Below are 13,264 nucleotides of genomic sequence, written 5' to 3' on the forward strand. Positions count from 1 at the left end.
ACTCAGGAAGCTGAGGCAGGAGAATCGCTTGAACCCGGGAGGCAGAGGTTGCAGTGAGCTGAGATCACACCACTGCACTCCAGCCTGGGCGACACAGCAAGATTCCATCTCAAAAAAAAAAAAAAAAAAAAGAATAGTAAAATGAGCTCCCATATACCCATCACCTAGCTTCATCGATTATCAAGATATTGTCACATTTCCTTTTTCTATATTTTTGTTATTTTATTGTTTTGAGACAGGTTCTCACTTTGTCACCCAGGCTGGGGTGCAGTGGCATGAACAAAGCTTACTGCTGCCTCCACCTCCCGGGTTGAAACAATCCTTCTGCCTCAGCCCCTTAAGTAGCTGGGAATACAGGTGTGCACCACCATGCCCGGCTAATTTTTGCATTTTTTTTTTTTTTTTTGTAGAGACAGGTTTTCACCATGTTGACCAAGCTGGTCTCAAACTCCCGAGCTCAAGTGATCCTTCCGCCTCGACCTCCCAGAGTGCTGGGATTATAGGTGTGAGCCACTGTGCCCGGCCTTTTATTCTTTGGGGAAGTATATTAAAGACAATTCCAGGCTGGGCACAGTGACTCAACGCCTGTAATCCCAGCACTTTGGGAGGCCGAGGCGGGTGGATCACGAGGTCAGGAGCTCAAGAGCAACCTGGCCAAAATGGTGAAACCTCGTCTCTACTAAAATACAAAAATTGGAAGGAATGGTGGCGGGTGCGTGTAATCCCAGCTACTCGGGAGGCTGAGGCAGGGAATTGCTTGGACCCGGGAGGTGGAGGTTGCGGTGAGCAGAGATGGCGCCACTGCACTCCAGCTTGGGCAACAGAGCAAGACTTCGCCTCATTAAAAAAAAAAAAAAAAAGAAAAAAGACAATTCCAGACATCATGTTAATTTACTTCTACATATTCCAGTGCCAACATGCATCTCTAAACATATTTTTTCTTATGTAACCACAAAGCCATTATCATGCCTTAGAAAATTAGCAATAATTGGCTGGGCACGGTGGCTCATGCCTGTAATCCCAGCACTTTGGGAGGCCAAGGCGGGCAGATCACCTGAGGTCGGGAGTTCGAGACCAGCCTGGCCAACATGGTGAAACCCTGTCTCTGCTAAAAATACAAAAATTAGCCAGGCATAGTGGTGCGTGTTTGTAGTTTCGGCTACTTGGGAGGCTGAGGCAGGAGAATTGCTTGAACCTAGGAGGCGTAAGTTGCAGTGAGCTGAGATCACGCCACTGCACTCCAGCCTGGTCGACAGAGTAAGACTCATTCTCAACAAACAAACAAACAAACAAACAAACAACAAATTCTATGGTCAATGTTGCATGCTCATTTTATTGGAACTAACAGTAGCATTGTATGTGATTGATAATTCTTTCCTGAAAGGACTTCTTTCATTCACGTATTTGTGACCTCACTGGGCTCAGTTCTCCTGCCTCTCTGGCTCTTCTTTGTCAGTTTCCTTTGCTAGATTTTCATCTATACATCCTCTAAAGATTGAAATGACACAAGCCTCAGTCCTTGGACTCCCTCTCTTGTCTATCTGCATTTTCTTCCTAGATGCTTTCATCTATTTCTGTGGCTTCAAATATTAGGTACAAGCTGCAGATTCCCAAATGTATCTTTAGCTCTGACTTTTCCCCTGAACTGACTTGTATGTCATATAGCCAACCCCTATTCAAATTTGACGCTTGGATGTCTAGCAGGCACAAGCTTGATATTCTAGAAGATCATTTTTGATTTCACTTTTTAAATCTGCTTCTCTTTGTTTTCCCCTTTTAAATCAGAGTCATCTCCATCTTTCTAGTTGTTTAGGCCAAAACCTTTGGAGCCGTTCTTGACTTACAATCCACAGCCAATCCATCAGCAAATCCCCTTGGTGCTACTATTTAAATAGAGTAAGAACCTGACCCTTTCTCATCATTTCACCTGCTGCCCTCTAATCCAAGCCACCAGCATCTCTATTCTGGATTAGCCTTCTCTTTGGTGTATTTTTTATTTATCCCCATTCCCCTAAAATCTCCTTTCCAAACAGCAGATAGAGTGACCCTTTCAAAATGCAAATGGGTGGCTGGGTGCCGTGGCTCACGCCTATAATCCCGGCACTTTGGGAGGCTGAGGTGGGTAAATCACTTGAGGCCAGGAGTTAGAGACCAGCTTAGCCAAAATGGTGAAACCCCATCTCTACTAAAAATACAAAATTAACTGGGTGTGGTGGTTCATGCCTGTAATCTTAGCTACTTGAGAGGCTAAGGCATGAGAATCGCTTGGACCTGGGGAGGCAGAGGTTGCTGTGAGCCTAGATTGTGCCACTGCACTTAAAAAAAAAAAAAAAAAAAAGCAAATGGGTGTGGTGGCATGCACCTGTAGTCCCACTTCCTTGGGAGGCCAGGGTAGGAGGATTGCTTGAGCCCAGGAGTTCAAGGCTGTAGTGTGTCATAATTGCACCTGTGAATAGACACTGCACTCTAGCCTGGGCAACACCGCAAGACTCCGTCTCTTTAAAAGCAACACACCAAACTATCCAATGGTTTCTCATCTCATTCTAAGTAAAAGTCTTCAGTCTAAATAAAAGTCAGTCTTCACGGCCACCTACAACACCCTGCTTGATATGGCCTCCAACTACCTCTCTGACCTCCAGGCCCCTCTCCACCCCCTGCTCCTTCCTCTACTCCCACCCCCTGCTCTCTACCCCCTGCTCTTTTCTCTCATCCACACAGTCCTCCTCCTTAAAGTTCTCTGAATAGGCTACACCTATTATTGCCTCTGGGTTTAGGTGTTTGCTGTTCTCTAAGCCTTAACCACTCTTTTTTTTTTTTTCTCCTTCCAGAAAATTCTCCTGGCTTCCTCCTTTCCTTCCTTCAGGTTTCTGTTCAACGTTTTTCCTATTTAAAATATCAACTCTCCGGGCATGGTGGCTCATGTCTGTAATCCCAGCACTTTGGGAGACGAGGCAGGCAGATTGCTTGAGGCCATGAGTTTGAGAACAGCCTGGGCAACACGGTAAAAACCCGTATCTACTAAAAATACAAAAATTAGCCAGGGCTTGGGCCTGTAATCCCGGCTACTCAGGAGGCTGAGGTGGGAGGATCGCTTGAGCCCAGACGTCGAGGCTGCAGTGAGCCAAGATCGTGCCATTGCTCTCCAGCCTGGGTGACAGAGCAAGACCCTGTCTTGAGAAAAAAAAAAAAAAAAGCAACTCCCCCCATGACACCCTCAATCCCTTTACCCCGGCGTATTTTGCATCACAGTTCTTTTTGTCTTCCCAAATTAAACTTTAAAGAGCTTAATTAGAATCTAGGGTTGGTTTGTTTTGTTCTCTGCTGTATTCCCAGGATTTCAAATAGTGTATGGCACTGGATATGTATTCAATAAATACGTGTTGAATAGGTGAATAACTTGTATTCCCAGTGCTCAGTAATATAACCCAGAGTCAATCAATTCACCTTGTTTCTTTTGGGGGCTTGGAGCAGGTGTCTTCGTTCCCTCATCTCTCAAAGGAGAGGTGAGCTAGGTCATCTCAAAATAGACATTAATTTAACACATATTTAATGAGACCTACTGTGTGTCTGACACTGGGTAGGTGTATGGCCTACAATAAGAGATCACAGTCCCTACTGATAAGGAGTTCGTGGGATAAACAGACAAGGAGTTCGTGGGATAAACTGATAAGGAGTCCAGTGGGATAAACAGTCACTTCGGAAATGACCGTGGGAGGGCTTCCAGAGGAAATACCCGCGCGTTTACCTCGTTATAGGTAGGGGACAGGCAGGTGGAGAGGGAGTGGAAGGCTGTTCTCAGCTTCCCACGTGTGCACAGGGAACCGATCCAGTCTGTAAGCCCTGTGAAGGCAGCGACGTGGTTTTTTTGTTTTGTTTTAGACAGAGTCTCGCTGTGTCACCCAGGCTGGAGTGCAATGGCGCCATCTTGGCTCACTGCAACCTCCACCTCTCGGGTTCAAGCAATTCTCCTGCCTCAGCCTCCCGAGTAGCTGAGATTACAGGCGCCCGCCACCAAGCCCGGATAATTTTTTGTATTTTTAGTAGAGATGGGGTTTCACCATGTTGGCCAGGCTGGTCTCCAACTCCTGACCTCAGGTGATCCACCCGCCTCGGCCTTCCAAAGTGATGGGATTACAGGCGTGAGCCACTTCGCCAGCGATGGGTTTAACTTGCCTGTTTTCTCCCCAGATTTGGCTGGAGACTCTTAATTACATTGTTCTTTTACTTCTCACATGTATATGTGCATTTACTGAAGGGAGAGGCGCGGTAGGGGTGGAGGGTTGGGGAAGAGAGTCAGTTCAATTCCAGCTTTAAAACTATAGGATTTTTGGTAGAATTCATTTATTTTCTAAAGCGAGGCCCCGCGTACGCGCTTAGGGTGGGGACCCGCGCGTTCCTTTACACTGTTCCCAGGCCCTGATAATCCACATCCTATCATGTTGAACCTGGGAGGCAAACGGCAAGGTGCAAAAGACCTCCACGGTTTCTCCGGCCCGCGTTTCTGAGAGTGAAGGGCCGTTCCTATTGGACAGGGCGTCAGCGCTGAACGTTAGCTGCAACATCTGCACTCGGGGGCGGGGGAAACCGTCCGACATCCTGGGATCTGCATAGTCGGCTCTCCTGAAGAGTTCTCGGTATTTTTACTAGTTGGCCTCCCACAAGCCTCTGCGCCAACCTGGGAGGAGTTGACCTCTTGCGGCTCTACCAACAGAGGAGTGCAGGGGTGCAGCGAATGAACATGATGCCCAGATCGGAGACGGAAGACGGAAAAGAAAAGCTTCCATAATGAAACAAGCAACATCGCTTATGTGAATATCACATTGGGTCTTCTGTCCTTGGAGAAGTGCGGTTTTCCATCTTCCAACCTAAAACAATCCCTCGCTCCCCCCACATTTGGCGCGCCCGGCAGTTGGTCTCTGCCGCGCCAGGCTACCCTGCGGTCACATGCTCCTCCTGTCCTTCTGGCGGAGCGTGCTTCCCGCTGCGGGGACGTTCGAGCAATGGCAGCCCTGCTGAGATCCGCGCGTTGGTTGCTGCGTGCCGGGGCGGCCCCGCGCCTCCCGCTCTCCCTGCGCCTCCTCCCTGGCGGCCCGGGCCGGCTGCATGCCGCCTCCTATCTGCCCGCCGCTCGCGCCGGGCCCGTGGCCGGGTGAGTGCCCAGGCCCTTCCTCCAGCCAGGCTGCGGCGCCAGGGTCCCCCGGGGTCGTGGGTGCCGGCAGGGACCGGGTCCTGCCTGTGCTCGCCACCCTTCTCCCCGCCCCAGGACCTAGCCTCCCCGGGCTCCGCACCACGCTCCCTACCAGGGGTTTTCGGGTGACAGGGTTAAGCGCCTTCAGAAGGTCACGGCTGTGGGCATGGCCTGCTTCCGGCTTGAATCCTGCCCCCGCCCCTTCAGCCTGGACCTTACTGCCCTCGGGGTACCCACGGTCAACGAAGATGAGGGGGGCTTTGAAGACTGCTTTGGGAAGTCGGGTGGTGGTCTCTTCCTTACACTTGGCCAGCTTGGGTGGTTTCCCACGTGCGGTCACCGTTGGTGATCAGTAACCACCTAGCATTTACATATTGGAAATTTAGCTTTTTGCGAGGGATGGGGCGGCGAGGAGTGGGTTGGGAGTTTGGGTGAGCCACGGATGACTTAAAGCTGGACGCTGGATTATGATCACTTTGGGCTTTTGCCTGCGTTCTCTTGAATGGAGTTTTCCTTCAGCATTTAAGAAGGTGTTGCGCGAGTTGGGAACTGTCATGGTAGGATTTGTAAATGTCCTTGTTTGTTATTTATTTATTTATTTATTTCGAGACGGAGTCTCGCTCAGTCGCCCAGGCTGGAGTGCAGTGGCGCGATCTCAGCTCACTGCAACTTCCGCTTCCCGGGTTCAAGCGATTCTCCTGCCTCAGCCTCCCGAGTACCTGGGATTACAGGTGTGCGCCACCATGCCAGGCTAACTTTTGTACTTTTAGTAGAGACTGGGTTTCACCATGTTGGCCACTCTAGTCTCGAACTCCTGACCTCAAGCGATCCTCCTGCCTCAGCCTCCCAAAGTGCTGGGATTACAGGTGTGAGCCACCGCTCCCTTCCTGTAAGTGTCTTTGAATGAATGAGCACATGCAAGGCACTCTGTTGGAATGTGGGGATACAAAGGAAAGTTAAACTCTCAGTGGGTGTCAGATAGGCGAATAAATGCTCTCATGGTTTGAGGTTTATCAGAGATAGGTTTGGTATAGACTTTTTTAGTGGAGGGGAAAAGAAAAGTTGGTGAAAGTGTTCATTTGGTTATTAATAGTATTCTGACCACCAGAGAAGGGGAGATAGGTGCTGAGCTTTTAGCATTGGAGAAAAAATGATTTTGAAAGACTGATGCTTGTAAATTAAGGTACTTTGAGAGCTCGCGTAAGGACTGAGAGCCAGTGATCTGCAGTAGGCTGGGCCCAGACTGCAGCCTACTCCAGATTTATCTTCATTTTATCCTCAATTTATCTGCATTATGCCATTAGACAAGTTACTTAACATCTCCAGGCCTCAGCTTCTTTAGCTATAAGGTGGGAGTAGTAGTAGTGTTAGGAATATTGCAGAATTATCTGTATTAAGCACTTAGTATAGGGCCTGATGCCTAGTAAGTGCTTTGTTGGTTACTACAGGAGTCATAACATCTACGGTTATGCGGACCTTCATGGACCAGCCTGAACACCTAATCTCGCCATAAAATTACGTGGAGGAAATAATTTATGATTTCTTAACAACTTAGTTATAATCTTTGGAATGGAGCCTACTTGTAATTTGGAGTCTGCCTATATTTTCTTATTGGGCTTGAACAGTTAACTTTCCGAAATCATGCCTCTGAGCACAGAACTATATACATCTCTTGGCTTTCAGAGTTTCTTTTGAGAAAGTTGTGCCCATTACTCTTATTTTTCTAATCCTCAGCATTTCTGTGAGGCCAGGGGAAGGTCCACATTTTCTTTTATCTTCACTGTTGCATTTGAGGAGAACTGAATAAAGAGAGAACATAGTTTAGTAGAAAGGGTGGTCTCGGTGTTCATCAGACCTGGGTTCTGTTTACTTACTGCATAATCTCAGCCATCTTACTAACCTGTCTGTTCCTCAGTTTCATTATCTGTAAAGGCCTTTCCCCCTTATCTTTGTAAAGTTGCTTTCTTATCATTCAGATCTCAAATGTCTCTTCAGGGAAGCCTTACCTCAACACTCAATCCAAAACATGCCGGTCCCATTGTAGATTTATTCGTGGCACACCTCACTTGTCTGATATCATTACTTATTTCTCTGTTTTTTTTTTTTTTTTTCTTTAGTAGAAGGTAAGCTACATGAGAGCAGGACTTTGTCTTGTTCACCACTGTGTGTTCAGGTGACAGCAGGCAATAAAGAAGTGATTGTTCCCTCTTTTTCCTGGACTCTGAGCACTGTATATAGTCTCCTACCCGACATCCTGTAAGCATGCCCAGATCTTGCCCACCTGACACACAGAACCTTTCCTGGAACTCTATTTACTCTAGAAGCTTCTCAGTCTCTTCCCTGTCCGTACTTCTCTGTCCCTTTAATTTCATCACTTTTCATTCACTTTCCTACCCACTGCAGTCACACCACTGTCAAAGGCCATTATTATCTTATTGATTTTTTTATTGTATTTTTGAAAAATTATTTCAAAAGTGCCTTGAAGAACAGTTGCAAAAATTATTCCTTAAGGTGCCTCGAGGGACAGTTGCAAAACCTGGGTGGTGGGAACAATAAACTAAAAATCACCCTTAATTATGTCAACCAGAGAGCCATTCATTGATAGCTATCCTTCTAATGACTTATGTATGTGTAAGATGTATGTTTATTTAACTTTTTGAAAGGACCTCTTTTAATTACCAAATCCACTTTTTGGGCCTTGACCTGGCATATTACTCTGTCTTCCATTTTCCCCTTCATGAGACACTTTTCTTGGTATTGATGACACCATTTTTCTAGGTTCTCTTCTCTTTAGGATTTGTCTCATTTGCTTCATTCCTCTTGCTTCTGTTCACCTATTAAATGCTGATGTTCTTGGTAGTTTTACCCGTGGTCCTTCTATGTTTTCTCAACATTTTCATTCTCTTTTGTGACCTTTTCCATTTTTCAGGGCATTACTTACCTATCTGATGATGTTTCTCCCCAGATATGGACCATCTACTACACATCCACCTGCTTGAACTATAGGTACTTCAAAGCCAACACAGCTCAAATTGGACCCCTCCTTCTTCTTACATCTGTTCCTCTTGTGTTCCCTATTTTCGTGAATGTTGCTGTTTCTACCTGCCTTCCAGAAAGATCCTGGATATCTGCATATTTGTTTTCCCATTCATCTCTCACTCCCTTCACCCCCCCATTTATTGATTGCACAAATGATTAAGCCCTGTTAGATCTGCTTCATTTGGAATGCATCCCTTTTCCTCCAACCCCATCATCATTCCCTAGTCTCCCTGGTAATTTGATCATGTCATTTTCCTGCTTACACTTAAGCATTGTGGTGGCTCCCATTGGGTCCAGAAGGAGATCCAGACTCTTTAGCACAGGTGCTTTATGAGCTGGAGTTGCCTCTGGAGCGTCATCTCTTCGGAGTTCCCTCCCATGGCATCCTGCGTTCTAGCCATACCAGACTACTGCTTTGAAGTGCTCTACAGCAGGGCTTCTCAAACTCTAGTGAGCATGATTGCCTGGGGCTCTCGTTAAACTGCAGATTCTGATTTTGTAGGTCTAGTGCTTGTCTGTGGATCTGTAAGGCTTTGATGGGCCATGTTGTATATTTCCTTGCCTTTGAGTGTAATGTTGACTCTTGGAATGTGTCTCCCCTTCCCCCTTAGTCAGGTGTCCCCCATCTCTGTTGAACCTTAACTTGACTGCCTCTCCCATTTGACTGGCTCCTTTCTTGTGCCTCCTCTTAGACCGTGTATCACTAAAGCACCCATTAACACTATGACATGTGCACTCACCAACACTCTGGAGCTGGCTGTAAGTTGCTTGAAGGCAGATACTGTGTCTTACTCCTTTTGCTTTCCCTGGTGTTTAACTTTGTGGCATATAGTAGGTGTCAAATGTTTGTTGAGTGAATCAATGAAAATCTTAAGACATTGAAGAAGGAATATGGTAAACTGGAGGAGATTGAAGGGATGCTTAACCCACCCATGCAGTGCAGTGTGTCTACACAAATTCACCCTGAGCTTGATTTCCAGGAATGTCCTATTTGAGGACAAATGAGTATTAGTGAGTGAAATTATTAGACATTAGTAATCTGTTTTCAAAATTGTAGCACCAAGAAGTATATCCTTTTCCTTTGTAATATGTGGTCTTGCTCTTCATTTTCCCATTTCAGTACATCTATTTTTCAAATAGATGCTTTCTTGAAAACCAGCTCTTACTCTGTTCTCTGTGAGGAGATAAATACTCTTGCTTTGTCACATACATTTTCCTTGCATTTCTGGATCAGAGCTGCTTTGTGTGTGTATTCTTTGTGTGATGGTTTTTAGCATAATACTTGTATACTTCAGAGGAAAGATAAGCTTTGAGCTAAATCTGTTTGGAAGTAGATCTAGACTAATGATTGGCCTAAAGGTGAAAATTACATATTGTTCTTTGATGGGATGGTGTGATTTTTATTTCTAAAGTTGGAAGAAAACTTTTAGAAAACTCTCATTTTAGAAAAATCTGCAAATATTAAGAATCTGATGGGTCCGGCTGGGTACTGTTGTTCACACCCGTAATCCCAGCACTTTGGGAGGCCGAGGCGGGCAGATCACTTGAGGTCAGGAGTTTGAGACCAGCTTGGCCAACATGGTGAAATTCTGTCTCTTACTAAAAATACAAAAACAAAATTAGCAATGGTGGCGGGCGCCTGTAGTCCCAGCTACTCGGGAGGCTGAGGCGGGAGAATGGCATGAACCTGGGAGGCGGAGCTTGTAGTGAGCAGAGATCAGGCCACTGCACTCCAGCCTCAGTGACAGAGTGAGACCCCATCTCAAAAAAAAAAAAAATAAAAGTATCTATACATAAGTTAGCCAGGCGTGGTGGCCCATGCCTGTAATCCCAGCTACTTGGGAGGCTGAGGCAGGAGAATTGCTTGAACCCGGGAGGTGGAGGTTGCAGTGAGCCGAGATCACGCCATTGCACTCCAGCCTGGGCTACGAAGCGAGACTCCATCTCAATTAAAAAAAAAAAAAAAAAAAAAAAAAAGAACCTGATGGGTCCTTTGGGGTTGTGAAATCTGTAACGTTCGGCCTCTGCTCTGTGAGTATAGATTTATCAATGACAGGGCTAGACAGGCACATGTACAACTATTAGACGTGCTGTCCATAAGAGAAGAATATAATATTGTGGTATTGCAGAGAGAGGAGCAGTGCCATTTGTTTCATGGCAGGGGGACATTGAGTTTTAGAGGACACATGGTAGTGGATATTCAGAATGTTCCAAAAATAGAGAAGAGCATGAAGAGACTTGGAGGCCGTTTATCCCGTGTAGCTGTGTGGGATGTGGTGGAAGTTGATTTCTTGAGGCTACCAAGATTGCTTAGAAGGTAGGTTAGTTGATGATTGGAAGCCGTTGGAGGATTTTAAGTACAGATTTTGACAAAGTTTATGTAGATTATAGGAACGTGGGGATGGAACAACACTGGTATTGCAAATTAGCAGTAATAGGCCTTCAACGAGGTAGTACAGAACTGACGAAAAGATCCGTTTTTTGAGAGAAAGAGAACAGAAGATTGGTGAGAGTGTTAGCAGAATTAAGAAAAGTAGATTTGGGGATTAGGGTAAACAATGGTACCTTTAGAATAGATGTTGATTACTTTCTTTTTTTTTTTGAGATGGAGTCTCGCTCTGCCACCCAGGCTGGAGTGTAACGGGGCCATCTCGGCTCACTGCAACCTCTGCCTCCCAGGTTCAAGCGATTCTCCCACCTCAGCCTCCCAAGTAGCTGGGACGACAGGCGCACGCCACCATGCCCGGCTAATTTTTGTATTTTTAGTAGAGATGGGGTTTTGCCATTGCCATGTTGGCCAGGCTGGTCTCGAAATCCTGACCTCAGGTGATCCACCACCTCAGCCTCCCAAAGTGCTGGGATTAAAGGCATGAGCCACTGCACCTGGCCTGATGTTTATTATTTTCAAAGTGTGTTTGTAAACATAACATCATACAAACATTTCAACTTCCGTGGGTTATTACAAATTAGGAAACAGGGTTAGAAGTATAATTTATTCAAGACCTCAAGTTGAGATTCAACTCCAGATACCGTGATTCCCGTTTTTGAAATGTTTTACATATGTTGCAACATATGTTACAAGCGTTTTACATATGTTACACATTTGATCTTGTCATTTTCCTGTTTACAGTTAAGTGCCATGGTAGTTTCCATTGGGTGCAGAATGAGGTCCAGACTGTTGTGTTTTAGATGGTGAAGGGATTACTTATGGACAAAAACATTTTTTAAAAGGCAATATATGATATAAACTTGGGATTTAAAGACTTTCACAGGTAAGTAAACATAGAAGATCTCAGAATGTATCTGGAAGGGATCTTCATAGATTCTGAAGAGTGTCCATGTCACATTATCGGTGCCAATCTGGTTAACTGACTTTGCATTACTTCCTCCATAGGTGAGACACAGGAGACATCCCTTTTGACTGGAGGATCATGGGAGATGGAAGGGAAATCTCGATAGGTGGAAAGGAGTGGATTGGTATTTCAGGCCAGAAGGTTGTTATAAAGTGTAGAAGGGTGGCTAGTAGCTTTTTTAGTCTAAAATTCTGTGATTTACCATAAAGCATAAAACTGGGGCAGCTAAATTTGTCAAAAGTTTTTGGAGAATTCAGTTCTTAGAGGGAGAAAGTTCATTGTGACTTAGTTTTATAAAAGATTTTTTAGGCCAGGCCCAGTAATCTCCGCACTTTGAGAGTCTGAGGCAGGAAGATCACTTGAAGCCAGGAGTTCAAGACCAGCCTGGGCAACATAGTGAGACTCCTGTCTCTAGAAAAAAAGAAATTAGCCAGCTGTGGTGGCATGCACCTGTAGTCCTAGCTACTTGGGAGCTGAGGCTGAGGTGGGAGGATTGCTTGAGGCCAGGAGTTCAAAGCTGCAGTGAGCCATAATTGCACCACTGCACTCCAGCCTGGACAACAGAATGAGACCCTGTCTCAAAAAAAAGATAAAGGAAAGATATTGTAAAAACTCAGAGGCATTTGGCCAGGCGTGGTGGCTCATGCCTGTAATCCCAACACTTTGGGAGGCTGAGGCGGGCGGATCACGAGGTCAGGAGATCGAGACCATCCTGGCTAACATGGTGAAATGCCGTTTCTACTGAAAAAAATAACAAAAAAATTAGCTGGGCGTGGTGGCGGGTGCCTGTAGTCCCAGCTACTCCGGAGGTGACAGAGCGAGACTCCATCTCAAAAAACAAACAAACAAAAACTCAGAGGCATTTATTGAGCACCTTCTATAATAAGACAGCTATTATTTATTGAGCAGTGGCGTCTCTTTTCTTTCTTGTTAGACGGAGTTTCGCTCTTACTGCCCAGATTGGAGTGCACTGGCGTGATCTCGGCTCACTGCAACCTCTGCCTCCCAGGTTCAAGCGATTCTCCTGCCTCAGCCTCCCAACTAGCTGGGATTATAGGCATGCGCCACCATGCCTGGCTAAGTTTGTATTTTTAGTAGAGATGGGGTTTCTTCATGTTGGTTAGGCTGGTCTCGAACTCCCGACCTCAGGTGATCCGCCCGCCTTGGCCTCCCAAAGTGTTGGGATTACAGACATGAGCCACTGTGTCCAGCTTTTTTTTTTTTTTTTTTTTTTTGAGACAGAGTCTCTGTCTCCCAGGCTGGAGTGCAGTGGGGCGATCTTGGCTCACTTGCACCCTCTGCCTCCTGGATTCAAGCAGTTCTCCTGCCTCAGCCTTCTGAGTTGCTGGGATTACAGGCACCTGCCACCATGCCTGGCTAATTTTTGTATTTTTAGTAGAGATGGGGTTTCACATGTTGGCCGGGCTGGTCTCGAACGGACTTCAAGTGATCTGCCTACCTCGGCCTCCAAAAGTGCTAGGATTACAGGCTTGAGCTACCGTGCCTGGCCCCTTGTTTCTTTTCTTAATTACATTTACCATAATTAATATTTTTAAAGGTCTAATTTATTAGATTTATTACTAGATAAGAATATTCTAGCCAGTGCCTTATACATAGAAAGCACTCAGTAAATATTTTTTGAATTAATAAATGGAAGAACAGAATTGATGTGATAAGTAAAGAA

General features: G+C 45.7%; 1 protein-coding gene across 3 annotated transcripts in view; it reads left to right on the top strand.

Annotated features, from left to right (window-relative positions):
* Window positions 1-4,715: 4,715 nt before the first annotated feature.
* LRPPRC (leucine rich pentatricopeptide repeat containing) overlaps window positions 4,716-13,264 on the top strand; it is a 108,132-nt gene continuing 99,583 nt past the window's right edge. For 2 of the 3 annotated variants that reach the window (XR_010149549.1, XR_010149550.1), the window contains exon 1: window positions 4,924-5,149. Coding sequence is in view for 1 of the 3 variants with exons in the window: in XM_001143797.7 (XP_001143797.4) it covers window positions 5,001-5,149 (149 nt within the window). In the remaining 2 variants the exon portion in view is untranslated. Of the gene's footprint in view, window positions 5,150-13,264 lie in introns of all 3 variants that reach the window. The other variant, XM_001143797.7, reaches the window with a different exon arrangement.

The sequence above is a fragment of the Pan troglodytes genome, chromosome 12 (assembly GCF_028858775.2).
Source record: "Pan troglodytes isolate AG18354 chromosome 12, NHGRI_mPanTro3-v2.0_pri, whole genome shotgun sequence".
In the NCBI taxonomy this organism is placed as follows: Eukaryota; Metazoa; Chordata; class Mammalia; order Primates; family Hominidae; genus Pan; species Pan troglodytes.